At 41.3% G+C, this 21,022-nt stretch overlaps 2 protein-coding genes across 2 annotated transcripts; one reads left to right on the forward strand and one right to left on the reverse strand.

Moving 5' to 3' along the window:
• The first annotated feature begins 1,681 nt into the window (after window positions 1-1,681).
• wnt7ba (wingless-type MMTV integration site family, member 7Ba) lies at window positions 1,682-10,877 on the forward strand. The gene is made up of 4 exons (XM_023402028.2): window positions 1,682-1,829; window positions 3,160-3,386; window positions 7,213-7,484; window positions 8,504-10,877. Exons 1-4 carry the CDS (start codon window positions 1,747-1,749, stop codon window positions 8,981-8,983), a joined length of 1,062 nt encoding a protein of 353 aa, XP_023257796.1. The 5' UTR covers window positions 1,682-1,746; the 3' UTR covers window positions 8,984-10,877.
• A 71-nt stretch (window positions 10,878-10,948) lies between these two features.
• Window positions 10,949-20,555, reverse strand: atxn10 (ataxin 10). Its single transcript, XM_023402087.2, has 11 exons — window positions 20,410-20,555; window positions 19,731-19,913; window positions 19,312-19,397; window positions 19,118-19,214; window positions 18,802-18,966; window positions 18,574-18,654; window positions 18,119-18,275; window positions 17,815-17,932; window positions 17,213-17,397; window positions 14,950-15,013; window positions 10,949-13,131 (listed from the first exon to the last, which is right to left on the reverse strand). The coding sequence occupies exons 1-11, from the start codon at window positions 20,553-20,555 to the stop codon at window positions 12,947-12,949; spliced, it is 1,467 nt and encodes a 488-aa protein (XP_023257855.2). The 3' UTR covers window positions 10,949-12,946.
• Between the last annotated feature and the right edge of the window lie 467 nt (window positions 20,556-21,022).

Raw genomic sequence — 21,022 nt, forward strand, 5'->3', positions numbered from 1 at the left:
GCTTCTATAAAAGGGAAAATACTCTTAAAGGCATTTTTTTTTTCAAACTCTCACAATGAAATATGCTTTGTTCATCAAAATTGAGAACTCAACTCTAACTTTACAGACACTGCACTTCATGCTATGCACCGATATTTAGTCTGATGTTTGGGGATGATCATGGCATTTTCCTTCATGCTGCCACAGGAGGGCGTATTGTTGGTGGTACACCAGAAGCAAGAATATACAGTATGAGCTGAAAGACCACAGAGTCAGATCAACTGACTGACTGAAGCATTTCAGCAAGCATCTGCCCTCCTCAAGAGCCAATAAGCGAGAAACTGAAACTCCAGCAGTATAGTAGTGTGGGCAGCAAAGAAGAAGGGAATTTATACAGGGATTTTCTTCACACTTTCATTTTAGTCTTCTGTAGTCATCCTTAGGGCTGCAACTAACAATTATTAAAATTATTGATTTGTCTGGTGAATATTTTCTCAAATAATCGATTAATCATTTTATCTTTAAAATGTCGGAAAGAGTTAAAAAGGCAATTATAATTTCCCACAGCCCAATGTGACAGAACCCAAATATATTCAGTTTACGTCAGTCAGTTTAAGACAAACAGCAAATTCTCACATTTGTGAAGTTGGAACCAATAGTTTGTTTTTTTGGTTGGTTTTTTTTTGCATTTTTGCTTTAATAGCGACTGAAATGGTGAATCAGCATTTCAAATAGTTGCTCATTAATTCTGTCGATCAATTAATGAATTATTCAACTAATCCTTCCAGCTCTAGTCAGTTTTATATTGCCAAATACATTTAATAACAAATTATTTGGTAACTTCCAATGAAAAACATGATTTCATGTTACTTTAATACTTATAACAATAAAATATACAGTCAAGTATCGCATGATGATGAAGTCATATGCAGTTGTTTGGTGCCAAAAATGAATTCATTAGGGTTGACAATGGCAGAGAGATATGTATATATGTAGGCTAATTCTACATGTAAAATCCATAGAAGTTGACTTTTGGGGCACTTGGTGGCATGGCTGTACCCAGATGGCCACAGGTTCGATCCCACAACATGCAGTGCTGGTGCTGACCTCCCCTCTTAGTCAGAAACAACAAAAACACCAAATGCAAATTCAGATATAACTTTACCTGTTGTGACCAGGCTGTGAGAGAGATAGAGAGAGAGAGAGACAGAGACAGAGAGAGAGAGACAGAGAGAGAGAGACAGAGACAGAGACAGAGACAGAGACAGAGAGAGAGAGAGAGAGAGAGAGAGAGAGAGAGAGAGAGAGAGAGAGAGTTTAGGCAGAGGGAGAGGGAGAGGGAGGGGGGCACTGTCTCCCACACTTCCACACTTCCAACGCCACAACAGTCTCACTTTTGGAGACGTGAGCAGCACGTATCGGACATCCGGAACCCCAGCTGACCCCCCCACCCCCCCTCCCCTCTTCTCTCTTTCCCACCCAGTCCTCTATGAGCCCAGGTGGCAGAGCGCACGGCCGAGGGATGCAGCCTCTCATCTCCAGCACATGGACAGCGGAGCTTGGAGCTGTCGCAGCGCGCCACGGCTGCACTAGCTGAAGACACCACCTCTCTACAGCGCAAAGAAGAGACGACACTCCTGCGTTGGAGCTCTTGGACTGCAGATAAAAGGATATATTTGTTCACACCTCACCATCCTTTTTTTTTTTCTTCTTCATCTGTTTTCCAAACCGCAAGAGTGCAGCACAAGTGGTGTTCAATGCGCAACCATGCTCATCATCTCGTCTCGCAGTGCGCTGCTGTCCGTCTACTACCCACAGATCTTCCTCATCCTCACCAGCGGTAGCTACCTGTAGGTTTCTTATCAATGCACTTGCTCAGTTTAATCATCACTCAGTTTGATTTGAAGCTCACCTGACATGTGCAGGTGGCTGTTGCTTACGCGCAAAATCAAATGGCCAATTACGCACCGGGAGACTGGATAGTCAGGTTAGATCGCACGTAGAAAGCATAATATGGTTGCTGCGGGGGTTTAACATGTTTGTACACTTTAAAAATCCAGCTTATAACTTTGCTAAATGAAGTATATGGATTTTTTTTCTTTTTTTCTTGTGGTTACATTTGGTTCTGGCGTGGCAGAGAGATGGATGGAAACGGAAAAAATGTAACTTGGAATATCCACTCAGCCAAAACTTAGGAAACATTGGTAGGAAGCGCGTGACTTGTGTCGTTCAATCAACTTCATTTTATTCCACAATGGAATCATAGACTACCACGGAACAAGGCTGCAGGTTTTTCCCTATAATATGCGCAGTTATGTCATTTTCATTCTAATATTGTGCCATAAATCGACGGCTTATAAAAAGTGCCTGAAGATTTGGGTGAATGAAGCCAATATTTAATCTACATGATTTTTACATGTTCTAATATGCCCGCAGCTGATGAGATAACCTGCTCTTATGGATTTACACATTACACCAGAGCAACTCTGTCATGGGAGCACCTGGTCAGACAAGTGGAATATGAAAGCAGCATATGGGAAAAAAGTAATATTGGACAACTTCATGGTCTCCCTATAGGAGCATGCCAATGTAATGAGCTCTTTCTTATGACATTAAAAGACCCAGGCCCTCACAAAGAGACTGATTGCTGCACCATACATGCTTCTCATTCATAACAAGGGCAGGTCCTGAAACCTAAAATAGCTGTGGTGGTTCATGTTTTCTGTAACAGAGAGGGAGAGAGGGGCAGACAGAAATGAACTGGATTTAGTCCCATTTCTATAATTAACTATTGTTCTTTTTCATGTCTTTATGAAGGTCCATAAAATTACCCATGATGTTATCTGGGGTAAGGATGAATGATGCAGAGTATGCTCTCACTGTATCTTCTGATTTGGTCTTGTTTATCTTCATGGCGTATACACTGGCAACTGAAATGAAAAGTTTAGAAAAACATTTGTTTTTTGGAAACAAATGTTATCACTTTTTTTTTTCTTTGCTCAAATCATAATCAACTAGGACACAGAGTTAAATCCAAACTATTTATTGAGTATGTTCAAAGGTAAATCTTTGTTTTTCCATTTCTTCTTCTGTTCTCCCTTCGGTGTTGTCTATATGTCCTTGTAAAAACTGTAGCTGTTCTTTCCTCCGTCATTAATCTCCCTCTCTCTGCGCCTATAGGGCGCTGTCCTCTGTGGTAGCTCTGGGTGCGAACATCATCTGCAACAAGATACCGGGACTGGCCCCCCGTCAGAGGGCCCTCTGTCAGACTCGCCCCGACGCCATCATTGTCATCGGCGAAGGCGCCCAGCTGGGAATCAATGAGTGTCAGTACCAGTTCCGCTACGGCCGGTGGAACTGCTCAGCCCTGGGCGAGAGGACTGTCTTTGGACAAGAGCTGAGAGTAGGTCAGTCTGTTTAAAACTCAGTTTTCTTTAAGGAGATTTAAATGGTTTTACCTCAATATAGGCAGTAGGACATCAGCAAAACGGACTGAGTGATGGTAAGAAAGTTGCTCTGAGAGCAGAGGTTTTAAATAAAGTTTTGGTGGGGTAAATCTTTTTGTTTTCACCATTGTTGGTGATTTTAAAAGTATATAGATGACAGGAAATGAGGACAGAAAGATGGGAAATGACTTGCAATAAAAGGTTCTCAGCTGGAATCAAGCTTGAGATGTTGCGGTTCATGTTTAGGCCCTTAAACCCCTCGGCCATAGAGATGCACCAGGGGCAAAACTGGTTTTTACCTTTGTAAACACTAGCTAAAGTGAATCCTAGTGCTCTACACAGACATCTCACAACTGTCAGACAGAACACACCAAATGAGATGCAACAAGTGGGACAACAGGTATGTTAACTGGAGTATCTAAGGAAAAACCGAGCTGTGTGGCCTGATTTCCCGATCATTGAAATTGGGCAGTGAAATTAAGCACTTCAGGTGCCATTCAGCTGTGTGCTTTGACATGAGCCTGTCCTCTCATTCGTATTGTATTGTCCTCAGAGCTCTGGTAAATCTTGTCAGTGACATGAAGAAAAGCTGCAGCATAGCTCAACTCAAGTGGCGTGAAACAGACTTTGAGACGGGTGGCAAAACTTTAACGAATGCATTTCTGTTTGCCGCACAACCACAATGAATTCTTGTTAAGACACTTACAGAAAAAATTCCGACTCAAAAAGCTTTGCTAGCGTCCCCAAAGGAGGTTCAATCTGGTTGATGTGTGGAACATCACTGTGCTTGCAACACACTGTCACAACAAAGCAGTCGTAAATGGATGGTGAAGACTTCCGTATGAAGCTTGGTCTAAGGCCTATCTGGGTGTGCCATCTTCTGAAAGTATTTATAACCACAGAAACTAACACATCTCCCTTGTTTTAGACAACATTCTTCCCCGTTTCATTTCTCACAGAAGCGTGTTTGCTCCTAATGTGAACCTCTTATATAAATTGTATTTCAGTCCGAAATGTTTTGTTGCGGTCTTGCTGTGGGTTTGGATCCATGTTTAATCTAGCAGCTCTGGGAGCAATCACTTTCTTCTACATGGGAGACAGGCAGACAGACGTCTGGATCCCTTTATTTCTTTTGTCAGAGGAAATGTCTCTTTTCTCTTGTGGCGTGTAAACGAGCTTAGAGAGACACTTTGGGCCCAGCTTTGTTCCTCATGTCCTCTCCATGTAGATGGTTTTACCAAATAAGAATTAAGACTAAATCTAATTGGATCTGTGTAAAACCTAATTAGAGGGTTGTAACTAATAGTGTACAATATGTCAGATTTCCGGGCATGTTGATGGATTTTTAGTAAAAATCTGTCATTTTCCTCGTCCCATTCTTGTCCATCTCTGCTGTTTTTAAAAAAAGGAAATGTAAGATAGGGCCGACCCCCCCTTGTGTCACTAATGTACCATCCGCCACTTCATTTGATTGACCTGCCAGGCCTGTGAACTCATTAAGCATTGAGAAAGACCAGAGAGATTCATCCTAACCACTAATTGAAGTCAGCTCCAGCAGCTGGATGGCAACAATGGAACCCTGCATGCACTGCTGTACAATCAAAACAAATCACAGTGCGAGGAGATGGCTGTTTGGCTATTGCATGCGCCTGATGCCTTGAGAAATGCTCACCATACAATATATCTGAATGGGCCGTGGATTTAGCCTGATGAGAGAAGACTTCAGAGTTTGTTATGAGTTATGGACCGGGGGAACCGCAGGCCCACTGGTTTCAGCGAGTGAGTTTGTCAGGTTGGAAGGGAGCCATTAGAATCGCCTCTACAGAGACGCCATGCATTAATACTCTGGGCTGTTGAGAAGAGCGAAGGCCCAGCATTATCCTGATTGGAGGGGGAGAATATCCTGTTACCAATTGTTGTGCCAATAAATTCACTTCCCCCTCCACGCCATAAATATAAATGTGTTTATTCTGAAGTTCAAATGGTGACATACAAAAGCTTGGAAATGGGCACATCTCAGTCAAGCCTGGCCACAGATTATTTCAACATGTAACACAGCAGTATCATTTGCTGTAATAATGTGGACCGCCTAAGACAGACACAGACTGACACTTAAGCCGCGTGAGAAATTCCATTGATGAAAAACATTAAGACAGCAACTCCATGAGTGTCGATGCAGAAAAAAGCTCCTCCAGTCAGCCAGTAGATGTCACTTGTGTTTTCTTCACTAAACTGATAATTGTTCTAACTGTGACTGACTACTGATGCAGATCAGAGATATCAAACACGGCAGAAAGGAAGAAATCAGTGAGTTTTTATGAGATTATATACACTCACACTCACTCACACACTCAAAAGACTACTACAATCTCTTACTGTACTTGACATCAATAAATATAGGGATTGTAAGATTATATATGTTGAGGTGAAAGTGCAAAACTAGAAGATACTACTGAGCAACAGGTACTTAATTACAATTACATACACATCATAAAACGGCTAAAGTGATTCTCTACCAACCAGTTCCTCTCCAATTCAGTGATGCACTCCAAACACTTTTTTTTTGAAGGAGTAGTCCAGCAAAGTACTGCACTTCAATAAGTCTGGGGGCTCACAAGACACAGTTTTAAATCTTTCCCCTTTCTGATTAAAGATTTTTTTTTTTTGGTGAAGGCAAGCCTCTATGGTTTGACTGGCAGATCCCTCTGAATGCCGTCACTCACGCAGTCATCCTGCCGTCATCCCTAATGATCCAGTTCCGCTAATTTTACTAGTTATATCAGAAAATGACCATCCTCTCACCTAATGCACCTTTAAAGCGTTCTTGAATCCTAGCCTCACCCGAGCGAAAGAAGAGATACATCTGCATCTGCATTGTACGGGTATTCGCTCAGATTAAGCCACAGTGGTTGGCCCAGCTGGCTTGTTAGGCAACTGCCTGGCCTGCTCAGTTGTCCTGGTGTTTGACCTGGTGTTTTGTTGAGTTGGACCAGCGACACAGCAAATACGCAACAGTGTGTCCCAGCATCCCAGAACCACCCCTCTCTACCTGCACCCACACTCAACTATCTCTGTTGAGGCATGACGTGTGACTTAAGTCCCTGTCCTGAATCGAACCGTTTACATTACAACTGTGCGCCTTAACCATTTGGCTATTGGTGCACCGCAGACCGTGTCAAGGCCCAGCACACCAATAGTCGACCCACATGTGTTTTCACTTATTTTGCCTGATTGCAAGACCTCTTCTTCTCCTTCTGTGTGACTGACACCTCTTGCACCTTGCTATTAGTTTTGTCGCATGTTTGGATGGGAGAAATTACACCATCATTCTTATTGGTTCATGAAGTTTAGAGATGTCCTGTAGCTTCAGCGTTGCTACTACCTGAGCAGAGGACTAATTATCTAGAATAAGTAACAAATACCTTCATGGGTGTGCAGGGTCTTTAAAATAAGAATGGTCTAAATCTCCTGAGGTTCAGTCTCTAGGATGGGTCGAGCTCCAGAAATGTTGGCTCCTACATTTCCTATTGTGCAACCAAGTGGTATCTTTTGTTTGACACACAATGTCACTTATTTCATACCCAACATTCACAGGTTGTAGCACAAGCTTTCTGCTAAAAATATTAAGTCTCAAGCCAATAGGACATTGTACAGCTGTTTTCATGGGCTGAGTAGCAGCCTCATGACAAGTAAACTGCATTTCATGTGTAAAACAATGGGAGTACTTTTATTATGCTACTTTCCTCTCCAAATCAGATTTATTCAGATTCCTCTCTATTCTCTCCAGGCAGCAGGGAGGCAGCATTCACATATGCCATCACTGCAGCCGGAGTTGCCCACGCAGTGACTGCCGCTTGTAGCCAAGGCAACCTGAGCCAGTGCGGCTGTGACCGAGAGAAGCAGGGCTACCACGACCAAGAGGAGGGCTGGAAGTGGGGAGGCTGCTCAGCCGACGTTAAGTACGGCGTTGAGTTCTCTCGGCGCTTTGTAGACGCCCGAGAGATCAAGAAAAACGCCCGGCGGCTGATGAACCTGCACAACAATGAGGCAGGTCGAAAGGTAATGCAGGCATAAAATCACTTTGATAAATGAAAAAAATAATATCCATCTAATCTAATTTCAGGGTTTACTGATAAAAAAAAAAACATCTTACAACACAGTGTAAAGGCAACAGTTACTATAAATGTTCCTAAACTGTACGAATGCTCAGATGATTAAACAAACTCCTGAGTGTTTTCATGCAAGTGTGGGTGTGTATGTGTAACAGCAATGCAAGACTTGGCAGATACAGCTGCCAAATGTGGAGTTGTGCCACAGTCCTACAGTCCATTCACTGAATTACTACACATCAAGTCAGGACAGAGGATATTATTGCAAGTCTCTCCCTCTTCCTTTCTCAGTTGCAGCACCAAAGACCACACTTCTGCACTAGCGCACACACTGAACCAACCAAAGTCGAGAGTAAACACCCACCCGAGTGTGATTGCCAGTTAGGGGACAGGGATGGTGTTGAGATGAGCTCTGTCACTCGCGACTCATGTTGTCAAATGTGTCAACAATGAGGCAGGTGTCAAAGTGTTACATTTTTTCACAGCGACATCAAACTCAAGAGAAAATAGTCACCTGTCAATTTCATCATCTGCGTCTGCGAAAATACAAATATTTTCAGATGACGCATTATAATATAAATTGGGTTCAAACCACAATGTAACTCTATATGCGCACGGTTGCACAACAGTTCTGGTCAGTTTTCTCGGGCTGTCACGCCATGTTGTGGTCTGAAGAAAGGTAAAGTTAATTAGAGACTACAGTTTTGGGGTATGAGTTATTTTCCCCAGGTTTTTGACATAAAGTTGGCATACTGGTTAGTGTGCTGAAAGTTGAAATAGCCGCAGAAAGCCCAGCTTACCAAAAGAGACAGATTTCAAGGCTATGCAATTACTATTAACTGTTTCAAATTCATGCTGTGGACATGTGAATTTAAAATGACACAAAGTTACAATTTCTGTGTTTCTCCCACAGAATATATTTATATATTCAGTTTATACTGACCTAACCTCTACTCTCTATGTGATCAGATCCTAGAGGAGCGAATGAAGCTGGAGTGCAAGTGTCACGGTGTATCTGGTTCCTGTACCACTAAGACCTGCTGGATCACCCTGCCAAAGTTCAGAGAGATTGGTTACCTGCTGAAGGAACGCTACAGCGAAGCAGTTCAAGTAGAACCTGTCCGGGCTTCGCGGCTCCGCCAACCCTCCTTCCTACGTCTCAAAGAGGCCCGGGGCTACCAGAAGCCCACGGACACAGACCTGGTCTACCTGGAGCGCTCGCCCAACTACTGCGAAGAGGACACAGCGACAGGAAGTACAGGGACAAGAGGCAGACTGTGCAACGGCACCTCGACCCACACAGACAGCTGTAATGTGATGTGCTGCGGACGGGGTTACAACACTCACCACTATACACGTGTGTGGCAGTGCAACTGCAAGTTCCACTGGTGCTGTTTTGTGAAGTGCAACACCTGCAGTGAGAAATCAGAGGTTTTCACCTGCAAGTAGGGAACAAGGAATTGGGGCAGCGGGAGAGGACAGGAAGACGGACAAAAGTCGAAGGTAGGGGGATACGACAAAGTGGAATTTGAAGTGAAGGACTTCGAAGTATTTATTCAACATTTTGCACATTTTGACATCCTATTTGGAATTCTTTGAAGGAAAGACATACTAGAAATGGAACATGAGGTTTGGAGTTTGGGGAAAAATAGACATGAACATTTCAGAAACATTTGCTTGCGTACTGGTACGAAACTGTGACATGATACAAAACATGTTGCAGGTGAAGGGATTTGATCTTCTCTTTTCGCCTCAAGCAAAGCAATATTTTGAAGACAAGATGTTGCAAAAATGTAGCTTACAGATGTCGTGTACAAGATAGCAACAAGGACTATTGAGAAGATTTGTTACACGCTAACTGGAAGCAAAGTGCTTTGGACTGCTATGAATGACGACCGGCTCCTGATGAAGACTGAAAGATGGCAGTGGAATACGTTTAACTGTACGCTCACACTGTATTCTGTTTGAACACTGAAAATAAAACAAAATTATTTATGTAAAAAATATCAAAACTTTCAAACTGTAAGTCTTATAAGATGGATAGCAAATTCAACTGCTTTAACATTTTTCCTCTCTTTTATGATCTTCAATTGCTACTGATACATTTCAAGCTGGGAGTAACAGATTTATAGTCACATGGAGTCACATTTTCAGCCACTAAACAGCTAAATCCCTTTTTACATTTTTTATACATTATCAGTGGTCAGTGGGGTATTTTGCTATATATATTAATTCTTTTTCTTTTGCACTGACAGTCGTATTTCTTCCTTTTTTCCATTGGACATTAGTAATTTCGGGGGTTGGTGCTGTCGAGTGCTGCTCTCATGGACATATTCCCCCTCAGGGCCCAGACCCTTTGTTACACCAAGAGCCACAGAGGCAGAAACCACTGGTGTACTATTTTAAGCATCCAACTTGTCAGTTTCAGCGGCACTTCCAATCCTGACTGCGCTCATTGTTTTGTTTTCGGAGGGCTCTTGACTTCTGAGAAAAGCATGTAAGCCTCAGTGGAACTCCATAGAGGTGCAATCAGGTTCAGATACATCTAACATTCCCATGAACGGCAGAGACGTGGAATTCCACATCGTGGCCTCTGCTTACACAAGGCCTTCCAGCGCGGTTTAGGCCTGCCTGGGTGGATGGCATGTGCCCTAACCACACTGAAGGGGGTATGAGAGGATCAAAGGCCTCAAAGCTATTTTTGGACAGCACCCTTAATGTATTCAGAAATGTTTATTTAGGCTTTATATAACTTACAAAACAATTTGAAGAGTATATTTTTATATGAGGAACGTGGCACTTTATGTCATTTATAGATGGAAAACAAAGTCGCTACTTACCAGTGTTTTCTAATGTCATTGTATTCAGATTTGAGAGCTATAAATTATTTGGAATTTATGTCTTTGATCAAAGTTCCTAAATTGTAAATACTCCATGTGTTTTATCGAAGTAGCCCAGATTGTCTATCTCGATGCGATCCCTCACAATTCAAAGTAGCTCCTAAAAGTTGAGTGATTCATCAAATTGTTGGAAAGTCCAGGAAATCTTGTGGAAACCACTGTCAAGTATTTGAGTAATATATGGAAGTTGCTAATACATAGTACAATGGAAGTTTCAGTAAACAACTAATTGTGCAGCTTAGATGGGAGATTTCTGTGTTTCCAGTTGTCTTAATAGCGCTTTCAGTGACAAGGAGCAACTCTTTGCTTCCTAAAAGTATAGCTATAACTTAAAATACAGATAATTTAAGTTTATTTGTTCTGTGGTTTAAACAAAGTCTGCATCACTTAAAAACACGGACAGTTGTACTTTTTCTTTTTTACCAATAAAATCTGAGCATCCTTTTAAAGCCTCTTGAATTTTCTGTCATATCTGGCCTTTCATTAGCCTTATTAAAATCATTACAAAAAGCTGTTTGTCACACACAGTACTTTATTAGGCATTATTTAAACATATAATTTGACCGAAACATGAAGCATGTACTTTACACCCTGACAAAGTGTTTTTGCTTTAGGTAAATACCAAACCAGAAGGCACATATACAATGAAGTAGAGGCCTACGGCATAAACCGCTGATATGGGAAACACAAGAACTTCTGGCCTCGACTGATGTGGTATTAATGTGTTAGGAGGTGAACAGACGACCGTGGCCATGCCACCTCATTCAGCCCGGCTGACTCGCACAGCCTCTTTCCTGTGGGGCTGAAAAGCATTGCAGCCAGCCAGTCGAGCGCAAGTAACAGCTGTTTTGTTAGCTGTCTGAAATCCTGGGGACCGGAACCACATAAGCTCCCTTCACTATGCCGACGGATTGAGGGGAGAGTCCAGACGATTGTTTCAATACATTTTGTCATTAAAAATCAGAGGCAGAGCAAACAGGGTGGAGCAGGGTGTGGGCAGGCCTGTAAAGCGCTGTATTGTTGAGGTGTCAGGACTGTTCAGCTTATCCAGCAACAGGAGAAGCAGGGAGGGATGTCATTCTGCAAACTAATGCTTCTGGTCCGATTCACTCACTCACTCATTCATGCACTCACTCTTCGAACATACACAGTTTCAGTATGCTCTCATACATCAACTACTGATCCAGTACCACTATCACTGATCAACAGAAGAAGCGTGGACAGACAGACAGACAGACAGACAGACAGACAGACAGACAGACAGACAGACAGACAGACAGACAGACACACACACACACACACACACACACACACACACACACACACACACACACACACACACACACACACAGAGTATTTACTAAATCCCTAAAAATAAGTCTATGCAGTCTGGTAAAACTCAAATATAGCTGAGAGGAAAGAGAAGCAGTCCAAGGAGTAAAACATAAACTCAATGTTGTGAGTTTATAGATGGTTAATGATCTATGATGCGTTCCATAAGCCCTCATGCGTTTATTTATGTATAGAAATAGATTAAGAGTGAGATGATGAACAAGAGTAAATTCACTAAACTATGTTGAGTATAAAACTCATTACTGTTACAGCCTTAATACAAGAAGCATTGAAAAAGCAAAAGCAAGCAGAGCTACAGTGACAAGCTCATGCTGTATATTGTTTTTAAATTACAAAACATGCATAGTTTGTTATTAGTTTTAGTATTGCATTTAGCACTTAGATTTCCTCAGATTCAAATAACATTAATAATATTATGTCACTTTAGAGTAGCAGGTATTTTAAGCATTTGAAAGAGGAAAAAAATAAAAGTCTTTGTCTCCCTGGCAAAGACACCACCATTTAATTAGGTAAGGTGGTGAGGGGGTTGATTATATCATGTTTTGGTCATTCTCTGTTTCACAGTTACTGCAGAAGTCACTATGGGCCTGGAATTAAACCCCAACCCCTGCTGGTAACATCAGTGTCAGTGAATGGTGAAAAGCCCGGACACTGTGGTGCTTTTTGTCTTTGGATTAAGCCACAAAGCATTAGCCTTGCCAAAAGGTACCAGCATGTGCTCGTCTATCCCAGACTCTTCATTTCCCAGACTCAGGTCAAGACAGAACAAGAGCTTCTGATATCCTGACCTCTGCTTTTGTGCCAGGGGGACCCCATGGGCCTTTTGTTTGTCAAGAATACTGTACGGCCCGTCTGAGCATGAGTACTAACATTACAGAGGTAGAAAAGTACGTTATGCATACTCTTCTGATAGAAATATCTGATTTAAAAGCACTTCTCTGCTTAATATACTGGCAGTGTGGCTGTCAGTTTTTCTGGACAGGCACAAAACATGTGTTTGACAGAGGATGAGTCATTTACCCTCAAATGAAGCTTACTACTAATACTAGGTAACATTAACAATGTACTCACAATAAGAGTACATGTTCACACAAGCGCATGCACATGTACTTTATTCCCTTCTAAACAATTACTTCACATGAAAACCTGCTTGTGGTTTTTATGAGTCTTTCCTCACGGGTTTGAGCAGCAGGCTTCCATCTCGCTCCTCCACCAGGAAACCCAGCTCCCTGAGAGCAGAGTAGTCAGCAGGGCCACGCCGTTCCAGATCGGCGACCAGCTCCTGGTTCTGCGTATTGTGTTCTAGGAGGTTCCTGATGGCGAAGATGGCCCACTGGCTGATGACTGGAGGCATCCAGTTAAGGACAGGAACATCAGAATTTCAGTTCAAGATAATAAAATACCTTGTGGTTCTTCCTGGTACTTTTAAACATGTTTTTTAGACATTAGTTGGTTGCCCGAATGAAGAAAACATCAATGGAAAAAATAAATGTAATTTTAAAAAAATACTAAAAGAGCTAGTAATTAGTAACAGCTAAAGTTCATAACTCCAACAGCAAGCAGGAACTTCAAGTTTAGTCAGGTGTCAAAATTATTTGTCATGTCCCAGTATCAGCTGAAATGTCTCTACCACTTTGAACCGATTTTACTGCACCTTAAATTACAAACAAATTAATGTTTAATGCTAGACATGAGCGTGTCTAAGCAGTTGTAAAACAAGATGCATTTACAAAATAAAATTCATGAAAAACTGCATATGTAAAAAAATAAAATAATGATTTAAAAAAAGAGCTTAAATGTAGGCTGGTGGAGAACTTAACAGTGAAACAAGCAACATATGCCAAATGTTTTCAGTGTCCAACTCAGGATGTCAAGCTCTTGAGAACCTGGTATTTTCCTCAAGTCGCTGAGTATGCAGACAGCCCAACAAACAAACGAGTTTCACAGACAGGTTATGTTTTGTGATAGAAAACATTCTCAACTCACCCCTCTCAAGTTTCATGCAGAAATCCAAACTTATATTTTGTTTGACTCTCTCTCTGAGCAGAAACAAATGCTGACACCTACATGAAAAAAGGAGGAAGCGGTGGGCAGTGTATGTGTGTGTAAGCATATATGGGAGAAGAGCATGGGGACAAAGGCTCAGCTCAGACTATTGACCTGGTTAAAAGACAGCCTGGCACAGTGCCCTCTTTTTAGCAAACTAATACCAACTGGTAACAGGATGCCCAGCGGGGGCTGGGGACGACTCAGCGGTTGAAGCTCAGTGAACAAGAGTATGTTCTATAAGGGCACTGAAAGCACATAGTTTGTATACTCCCTCCAAGGTCATGCTGGTTTACATCAGCTGATGTACTAAGTTGCAGTGGGAGCAGAATCTCCACTTACAACAGAGTTATCACTGTGTAAAAGTAGAGCAGTGCAATCTAATGCAAACCAATACAAGAGGGCTTCAATAAAATCATGTCTCTGTGAAGCTCACACTGTTCTGTTTTTGTTGACAATGTGTCAAAGAGATTCAGGTGTACATCAATTTTAGAGAACATAGTGGTGTTGTTGAACTGGATTGTGTCATATTGAGAAGTGTTATAATACCCCCACCCCCACCCCATATGTGAGTGGGGGCTGATAAAACATTACAAAGACATATCAAAATGCAATCTAATACAAAAGCACCACTGTGGTCTAAATAATTACCATAGTACTGAATTAATGTCTCTCACACAGTGTCAAGAAAAACAACATTATACACAAAGCAGTTCCAGTGTACTAAACAAACTCGACTTGAACGCTTCTCAAGACAAAAAGTAGCATTTACAGGCAGCCCAAATGACTAACACTGAATGCATCCCATCAGATGACACTGTTGACCAGCTGCAGACAAAGATGAATTGAAAGGTGGTGAACAAGGCTATGTTCAAATTTCAGCACGTTTGGTTGGCGAGCCTGCTCACACTGCAGTAATCAAAGCTTGATGTTATTTTTGGTTGCAAACTCACCAACCTTCCTGTGTAAACATGCCAAATCGAATCCTCAAAGTGCCAGAACACAAGACACAATGACTAAAATGACTTCTAAGCATAAATATGAACAATGAACAAACTTGCAATATATGTACATAGACAAAGATGTGTCTGTATTTCCAGATCAGAAAAAGGATACATGGGTTGTTGCTGTCAATGTTGCAGTTGTCCAAGATGAGGGGAATGCCTTCCAGTTCTCTAACCTGAGGAAAAAAAATTCAGTGAGATGTCAGACTTGTATACTGGTTCATGTGGATCAAATTTTCTTCTCTCAACAAAGCTTAAGTGTTTAATTATTATATTTGTATATGCCATTATTTCCTTTGTAATTTTATAACTCCATGTATCAGGCCATTCTATAATGATTGGTCTGATAAAAACGACCTTGGGACAATATAAAACTTCTAATTACATATATGGAAAACAAAGCAAGAAAAAGAAAACAAAACTTTTGATAGGCATTTTCTAAGCAATAGGCAAGAGTAGTATTAACAGGACCAATATGTTTTGCTTTTCACCACACAAGTCTGATGTCCACGCTTTCTGTGGTCTGAAAAAACAAACATACCACAAGCACAGATTGCCCATTTTCTATAAAAACTGATAAAAGCTCTCATCAGTACAATTCAAATTTTACATAGAAACGTTTCAGGGAATTGTAGGATTTGGTCAAGCAGAGCAGTCTAGCTAGAAATCACTGTTTAAAAGAGAAAACAAAGTAAGTACAAATTCATTAAGGAAAGAAATTCTTTCAACACAAGTGTCCCTGTCCTTAGCAGAGCCTCAGGTCCATGCAAAAGCAGCAGTGTGGTTGTGGGTTAGTCTGCGACCGTCACAACAGGGTGATCTGCTCTGTATCATTTGTCTGATTCTATAGGCTTAATTATTGTCTTTGCTTGCTGTTGCCCTCCTCTTGCCATTGTGGTTACCCTTCAAATATATTGGTAGGAGCACCAGAACACCACCAAGTGCTGAGTTTCAGAAAATGGAAATGTCATTTCAACTGTCAAAGAAACAAAGTCGCTGACTAGCACAAGCACCCAGGTCTGCGTTTTCCACTTTCAGGATGACTGTCTGAAGTTGTTCACATTATGTCCAAACCCATACAGAGATGAATAACAAGCGACTGTACCCTGACTTCAGCCCGGTGCATGCAGTTCAGTGCTTTGCATGCACATCTTAAATTACAATCTCTCCCAAAGGTGAACAGAATGACATTTGGTTTACTGGAAGAGATCTTAGTGAAAACAGATATGGGGTGATTTCTGACCACTGACAGACCACAGATCAGCATCCATAAATATTATAGTGAGGCCAGCTGAGGGTGGCCATCCCACAGGCATTCAACAAATCTGTTTCTATTAAGTAGGACTGAGTCTATAATGTGCCATAGATAGAGGCCAATTCTTCCCCATCCACTTTATTATCTGTTTTTCATGTTAATAGTGAGATGCTGACAGATGGCGACGGAGACAAACTGATAAAACACGAGGGAGGGAATGTTTCACATTTCAGAGCAAAACCAAGCTGTTGTGTTGAAAGAACTCATAAGCTTGCAGCCATAGGAACACACAGCCTCATGCTCCATTAGATATTAGACTAATTTGCGCTCCTCAGTTATTCTCAGTCCTCAGCAGATCATGTGGTTTGATACAACAGCCCATTAGGACCTGCACTCTAAAGATGCTAATTTAGTGTAGAGATGGGTCTGACAAAGCAAGACCATGGGGGCCTCCCAGACCTCTCACTCTCTTCTTGACCTTTGACCCCATTGTGTTAGACTGATCAAGGTGCTCACTAAATCTTAAGAGGCCCCAGACCCCATTGAGAGGAGGGACCCAGTGGATTAGAAAAGAAAAAAATGTGATGAATAAGTGCTGATGTGGAAAAAAAGTATCACAATTAAAAAAAAAAAAAATTGTCCTGAATCACAATTAAGGTTCTCTATACATTTCCTTTCTTTGAATTCCATATTTTTTCCAAACCCTAATTCTCAGACAGAATTATAATAAATAAAGAGGGGGAAAAAAGCAGCAAATCCTCCCATTTTAAGAGACAGAATGCAGCAAAGGTTTAACAATTTTCCCTAAAAAATGACAATTAATTATCAGAATTGTTTAGTTATTTTTCTGTTGATCAACTAACAGCTTCTGCCCTAAACTATATATTCCTTGGCTTTGTTACATTACAATGGCAGTGAGTTTTTAGCCTCAGAAAAGCAGATTTCATGCATGTTTAAGGACCAAAGAACAAGCAAATCAAATTAAAAAAAAAAAAAGTTTTTCTTTCTTGACCTGAACAGAAAATCTGTGTAAAACATATTTTCAATAATTTGGGCTATGTGGGTTATGTCCAACATGTTTAACTTTAAACATATTCATTCACATCCATCCATTCCAAACCTTCTTCTGGTTGTTAGTATTGCTGTGACAGAGGTTTCCTATCAGCCGGATGAGGTGAGCCTTGAAGCTGATGACAGGGGAATGGAAAGAAAAGTCTCCATCTCCACTGAAGGAGGAGAAGTTCTGAGCAGCGCTGAAAATATTCTTACTGGCCTTCCCTATGGCATGTACCTGCGCCAGGAGCTCTGCAGTGAACAGGTAAAGGGTGAAAAGCAGAAAATGTAGAAAAAGAGAAAAAAAGACATTTAATTTATCCCAAGTTTAAACCATTTCAGCTAATTACAGATTATGATGGAATTTAATTTCTATGTAAATTTACTTTAGACATGTTGTTTAAGTACCCAATGAAATAAGTTGCGCCAAACTTATCTGTATTTGAACTCTGTTGTGTCTTTTATTGCCTGTCAGCATGGAGGAGGATTGTGTGCAGGAATTGCATTTCTGTGGGCGATTTGATCAGAATCTGGATCTTTCGCAGCACCGCTTAAAAAGTGCCTATGGTGTGCAGATGAGATATTTACCCTAAGACAGCCAATTCTGACCCACAGACTCCAGTTGTGGACCCGGTCAGTGAGGTTATGTGAGTGTGTGTTTTCATTTACCAACAGTGGTCACTAGAAGGTCAGGGTGGTCCTGTAGGAACATGAACTGCCTGTGGTCTGAGGTCATCTCACACAGAACGTCCAGCAGACTAATCACTGTCAGTGCCTCCTGCAGGACCTACAGGGGATTACAACCAACAGGTGTCAGTCACACGAAGAAAGGATGCGAGATAATGCTATGGGGAAATCATGCTCTTTGGCAGTGTTAGTCTCAGTCTATTCCCCATTTTTAAAAAATTAGAATGTGGACTTTTAAAATACAACTGAAAAAATGTTTGCCAAAAGTTTCACATAGTCCAAGTACCTCATCACTGGAAGCAGAACCTGTGGCAAGTGTAAGCACAGCTCCACAACCTTTCTGGAAGGAATTAGCCAAGAAACGAGCCACGCTGGGTGGGATGCCACACTCCTCTGAGTCCTCCTCTCTTAGTTGGGCAAAAAGCAGCTCTAGCAGAGTAAGTCTGTAAAACACAAATACGGTAGACACATCTAGATTATATTTCACTATTAAACATCAGTCTTCTCTATCTGTACTAGGTAGTATTCTGTGACAAAACTTTTCTGGGTATATCACTGGTTATTCTACAATATCAGAATCAGAACCACTAAAATCCTTAGTCTGGATTCAGGACAGTCCTTAATAGTGATTTAATAAAATTGTCTTTATCAGCACATCACTTTCTGTAAGAGATATAGGTCCATCATGACATCTTATTCATCTTTGTGCATCTGTCTGTCACAATAGTAAAAGTAAAGTACCTTTCATGGTGAGACATCCCTGAGTACATGCTCTCCACCAGAGCTGAAGACTTGAGGAAATGTTGGGTTGCAATGAGAACCCTGTAAATTCATAATTACACAATGAAAACCTTATTAGTAAGTAGTAGAAAACAAGTAATACTTTGAAATGACACACTAACTATAAACTCTTTGAACATAGAAACTAATAATTGTATTGCATGCACCATTACAGACACAAACACTTACGTCCAGTCCAGGTCAGGCTGAGTCCTACAGAGCTCCATCACCCTGAGTGCAAGCTCGATGTTGTGCGGCTCAGACAGCTCTTCCACCTTGGCTTCATCCAGACATGTGTGGAGTACCATAGAGGCGTAGTTCACCGTCTTCTCATCATCAGCACTGAGCAGCTGCCTGTTCATACATGACTGGGTTGACTCATTGTGAGGACAAAAATTTAAAATAAAAGAAGCGTAGTTTAAACTATAATTCAAGAAGTTGTGTAAAATAGTGTTGTTTACTGATGTACAAACATAGCTACTATTGTGTCACACACACAACTTACAGGAGAAGATTTGGGAAGCTCAGCTGCCAGATGTCATCTTTACACATTTGGTTTCCCACAGCTAAGTTACCGAGGAATTGGATCCCACAACGGAGAGCTGGACGACATGGTATAATTTAGATGAATGGGTTAATATTAAAAAAGGTTCAATTCAAAGATGATCATATTTTATTAGGGATTTATTCAGGTCTTACGTTCAAATATGCCATCTCTGCACTCCAAATTTATGTTATGAAGGAAGCCCAGAACTTTAAGCGAAACATCCACAAAACCAAGCTCCCTAAATGAAAAAGAGTATTAGATTATCTTGAATTTACTGTATGTTCAGTTGCCTCTTTGTTTATTTTTTTGTCGAAGAATATAAAGGCAGGTGGACATAATAATACAACGTATATAACGCAACTTTATACAATAGTGATGTAATAAAGCCAACATATCACATTGAATTCATACTGTGTCATAGTCTATGGTATTTTTTGAGACCATACCATTATTGGTCAAACAAATTACATGCCAATTATTTAACTAAGAATTTCTGTAGCTGAAGACCACCCTGACATTTTATTATTCTTTCCCAACCATCTCAATAACACAGCACTGTATCTGGAATTACCTGAGCAGACTCTGGTTGCGTGTGCTCTGGACGCAAGAGTTCCTCTGGGCCCTGAAGCACTCAGCAATCAACTGCAGCTGCAGGGGGACAGACTCACTGTCCTCGTTGGCAGTCTGCAGATCATCACTGAGTCTGGTCAGGACCTCCAGGAGACGGGAGAACGCCTGCTCCTCCACGGCATCCCTGAGAACACAAAGTTGACCAACAAAGAGGCAATCAATGAAATGTGGAGTGAAATTAAGTTGAAGAGACCCTTTTCACAGTAGGCACAGGTGTGGCTAATAACACTGTTAATTGCTACTTCGAGTTTCAATAATTGCTTGGACAACAGTATAATTAACTATATTAGTTTCACCTGTGCTTTTGCGGCTATGACAATTCAAAATGTCTGCTGTGAAAATGTAATTGAAAATATCTGTCGTCATTGTTAGTGTGCAGCAGAAGAGCCTCATTGCTTTTGTGTTTAAAAACTGCGGCAGTCATATTGCTGGATATACTTCTAAACCAACATTTTAGTGATAAAGTAACAGAATTAAATTGGCCTGAATAATGGTAGATAATGGACCATTCCGCTTATGTTTGACAATAAGTAGTTAACGGCTGGACTTCAGGCTAGCTTAGCCGGTAAGCTAACACCCTCGGTTTCCGTTTAAAAAGGCAGTAATGACTTTGTCCGCACCTGTATTCCCTGTCCCGTAACGCAGTCGTGAATGTTTTCAAAGCTTGCAAGTGCTCAAGGCAGTGTTTTTCATTCAAAATGCCAGCGATAGACGCTGAGAGGTCCAGGTTGATGTTGGTGACTGCTGCCATGTTTCCCTTCTTCATGCGTGTGGGCGGGACGTCCGGAAGAATCTCTAACACACTATTGGTTCAATCCAGGGCGAAGGCGGAGTCAGAGCATGTGCTGCTGTTTTCACACAGCTTCTTGCCTAAACTGCTGTCAGAGAGCAAGAGTGGAACGACAAGGGAGTGTAATATTCAAAGTAGGAAGAGATTAGATGATATTGTTATTATTTTGGTAGTAAGGGGGTTAAAGCACTTTATTTGGTCAAAAATGAGTTGATTGACCCCTGCTAACCCCCCTTCCATTTCTGAGCAGTGTGCAATACTACCTGGCCCCATGTTATATTTCTAATAATAATCCGTAATAGCTTTGTAATTTGCATTATCATCATTGCTCGTGCTATATTTAGTCATGCCCCATAATATTCTGCCCAATAATTTCTGAGATATAAGTGTTCTTCAGGCTGTAAATTGCAGCTGCACCCGCATCCTAAATCGGTTCACCCAAA

Source organism: Seriola lalandi, unplaced genomic scaffold (assembly GCF_002814215.2).
Source record: "Seriola lalandi dorsalis isolate HSWRI2012SDOR001 ecotype SW California unplaced genomic scaffold, Sedor1 jcf7180002053896, whole genome shotgun sequence".
In the NCBI taxonomy this organism is placed as follows: Eukaryota; Metazoa; Chordata; class Actinopteri; order Carangiformes; family Carangidae; genus Seriola; species Seriola lalandi.

Bases quoted from the DNA above. Each gene is read 5' to 3' on its own strand.
- wnt7ba (XM_023402028.2), top strand. From the start codon at position 1,747: ATGCTCATCATCTCGTCTCGCAGTGCGCTGCTGTCCGTCTACTACCCA. The intron at 3,387-7,212 runs GTCAGTCTGTTT...TATTCTCTCCAG, and splicing joins TGGACAAGAGCTGAGAGTAG to GCAGCAGGGAGGCAGCATTC. The intron at 7,485-8,503 runs GTAATGCAGGCA...CTATGTGATCAG, and splicing joins ACAATGAGGCAGGTCGAAAG to ATCCTAGAGGAGCGAATGAA.
- atxn10 (XM_023402087.2), bottom strand. From the start codon at position 20,555: ATGAAGAAGGGAAACATGGCAGCAGTCACCAACATCAACCTGGACCTC. The intron at 18,276-18,573 runs GTACTTTACTTT...TGTGTTTTACAG, and splicing joins GGGATGTCTCACCATGAAAG to ACTTACTCTGCTAGAGCTGC. The intron at 15,014-17,212 runs GTTTGGAATGGA...TTTTTTCCTCAG, and splicing joins ATACTAACAACCAGAAGAAG to GTTAGAGAACTGGAAGGCAT.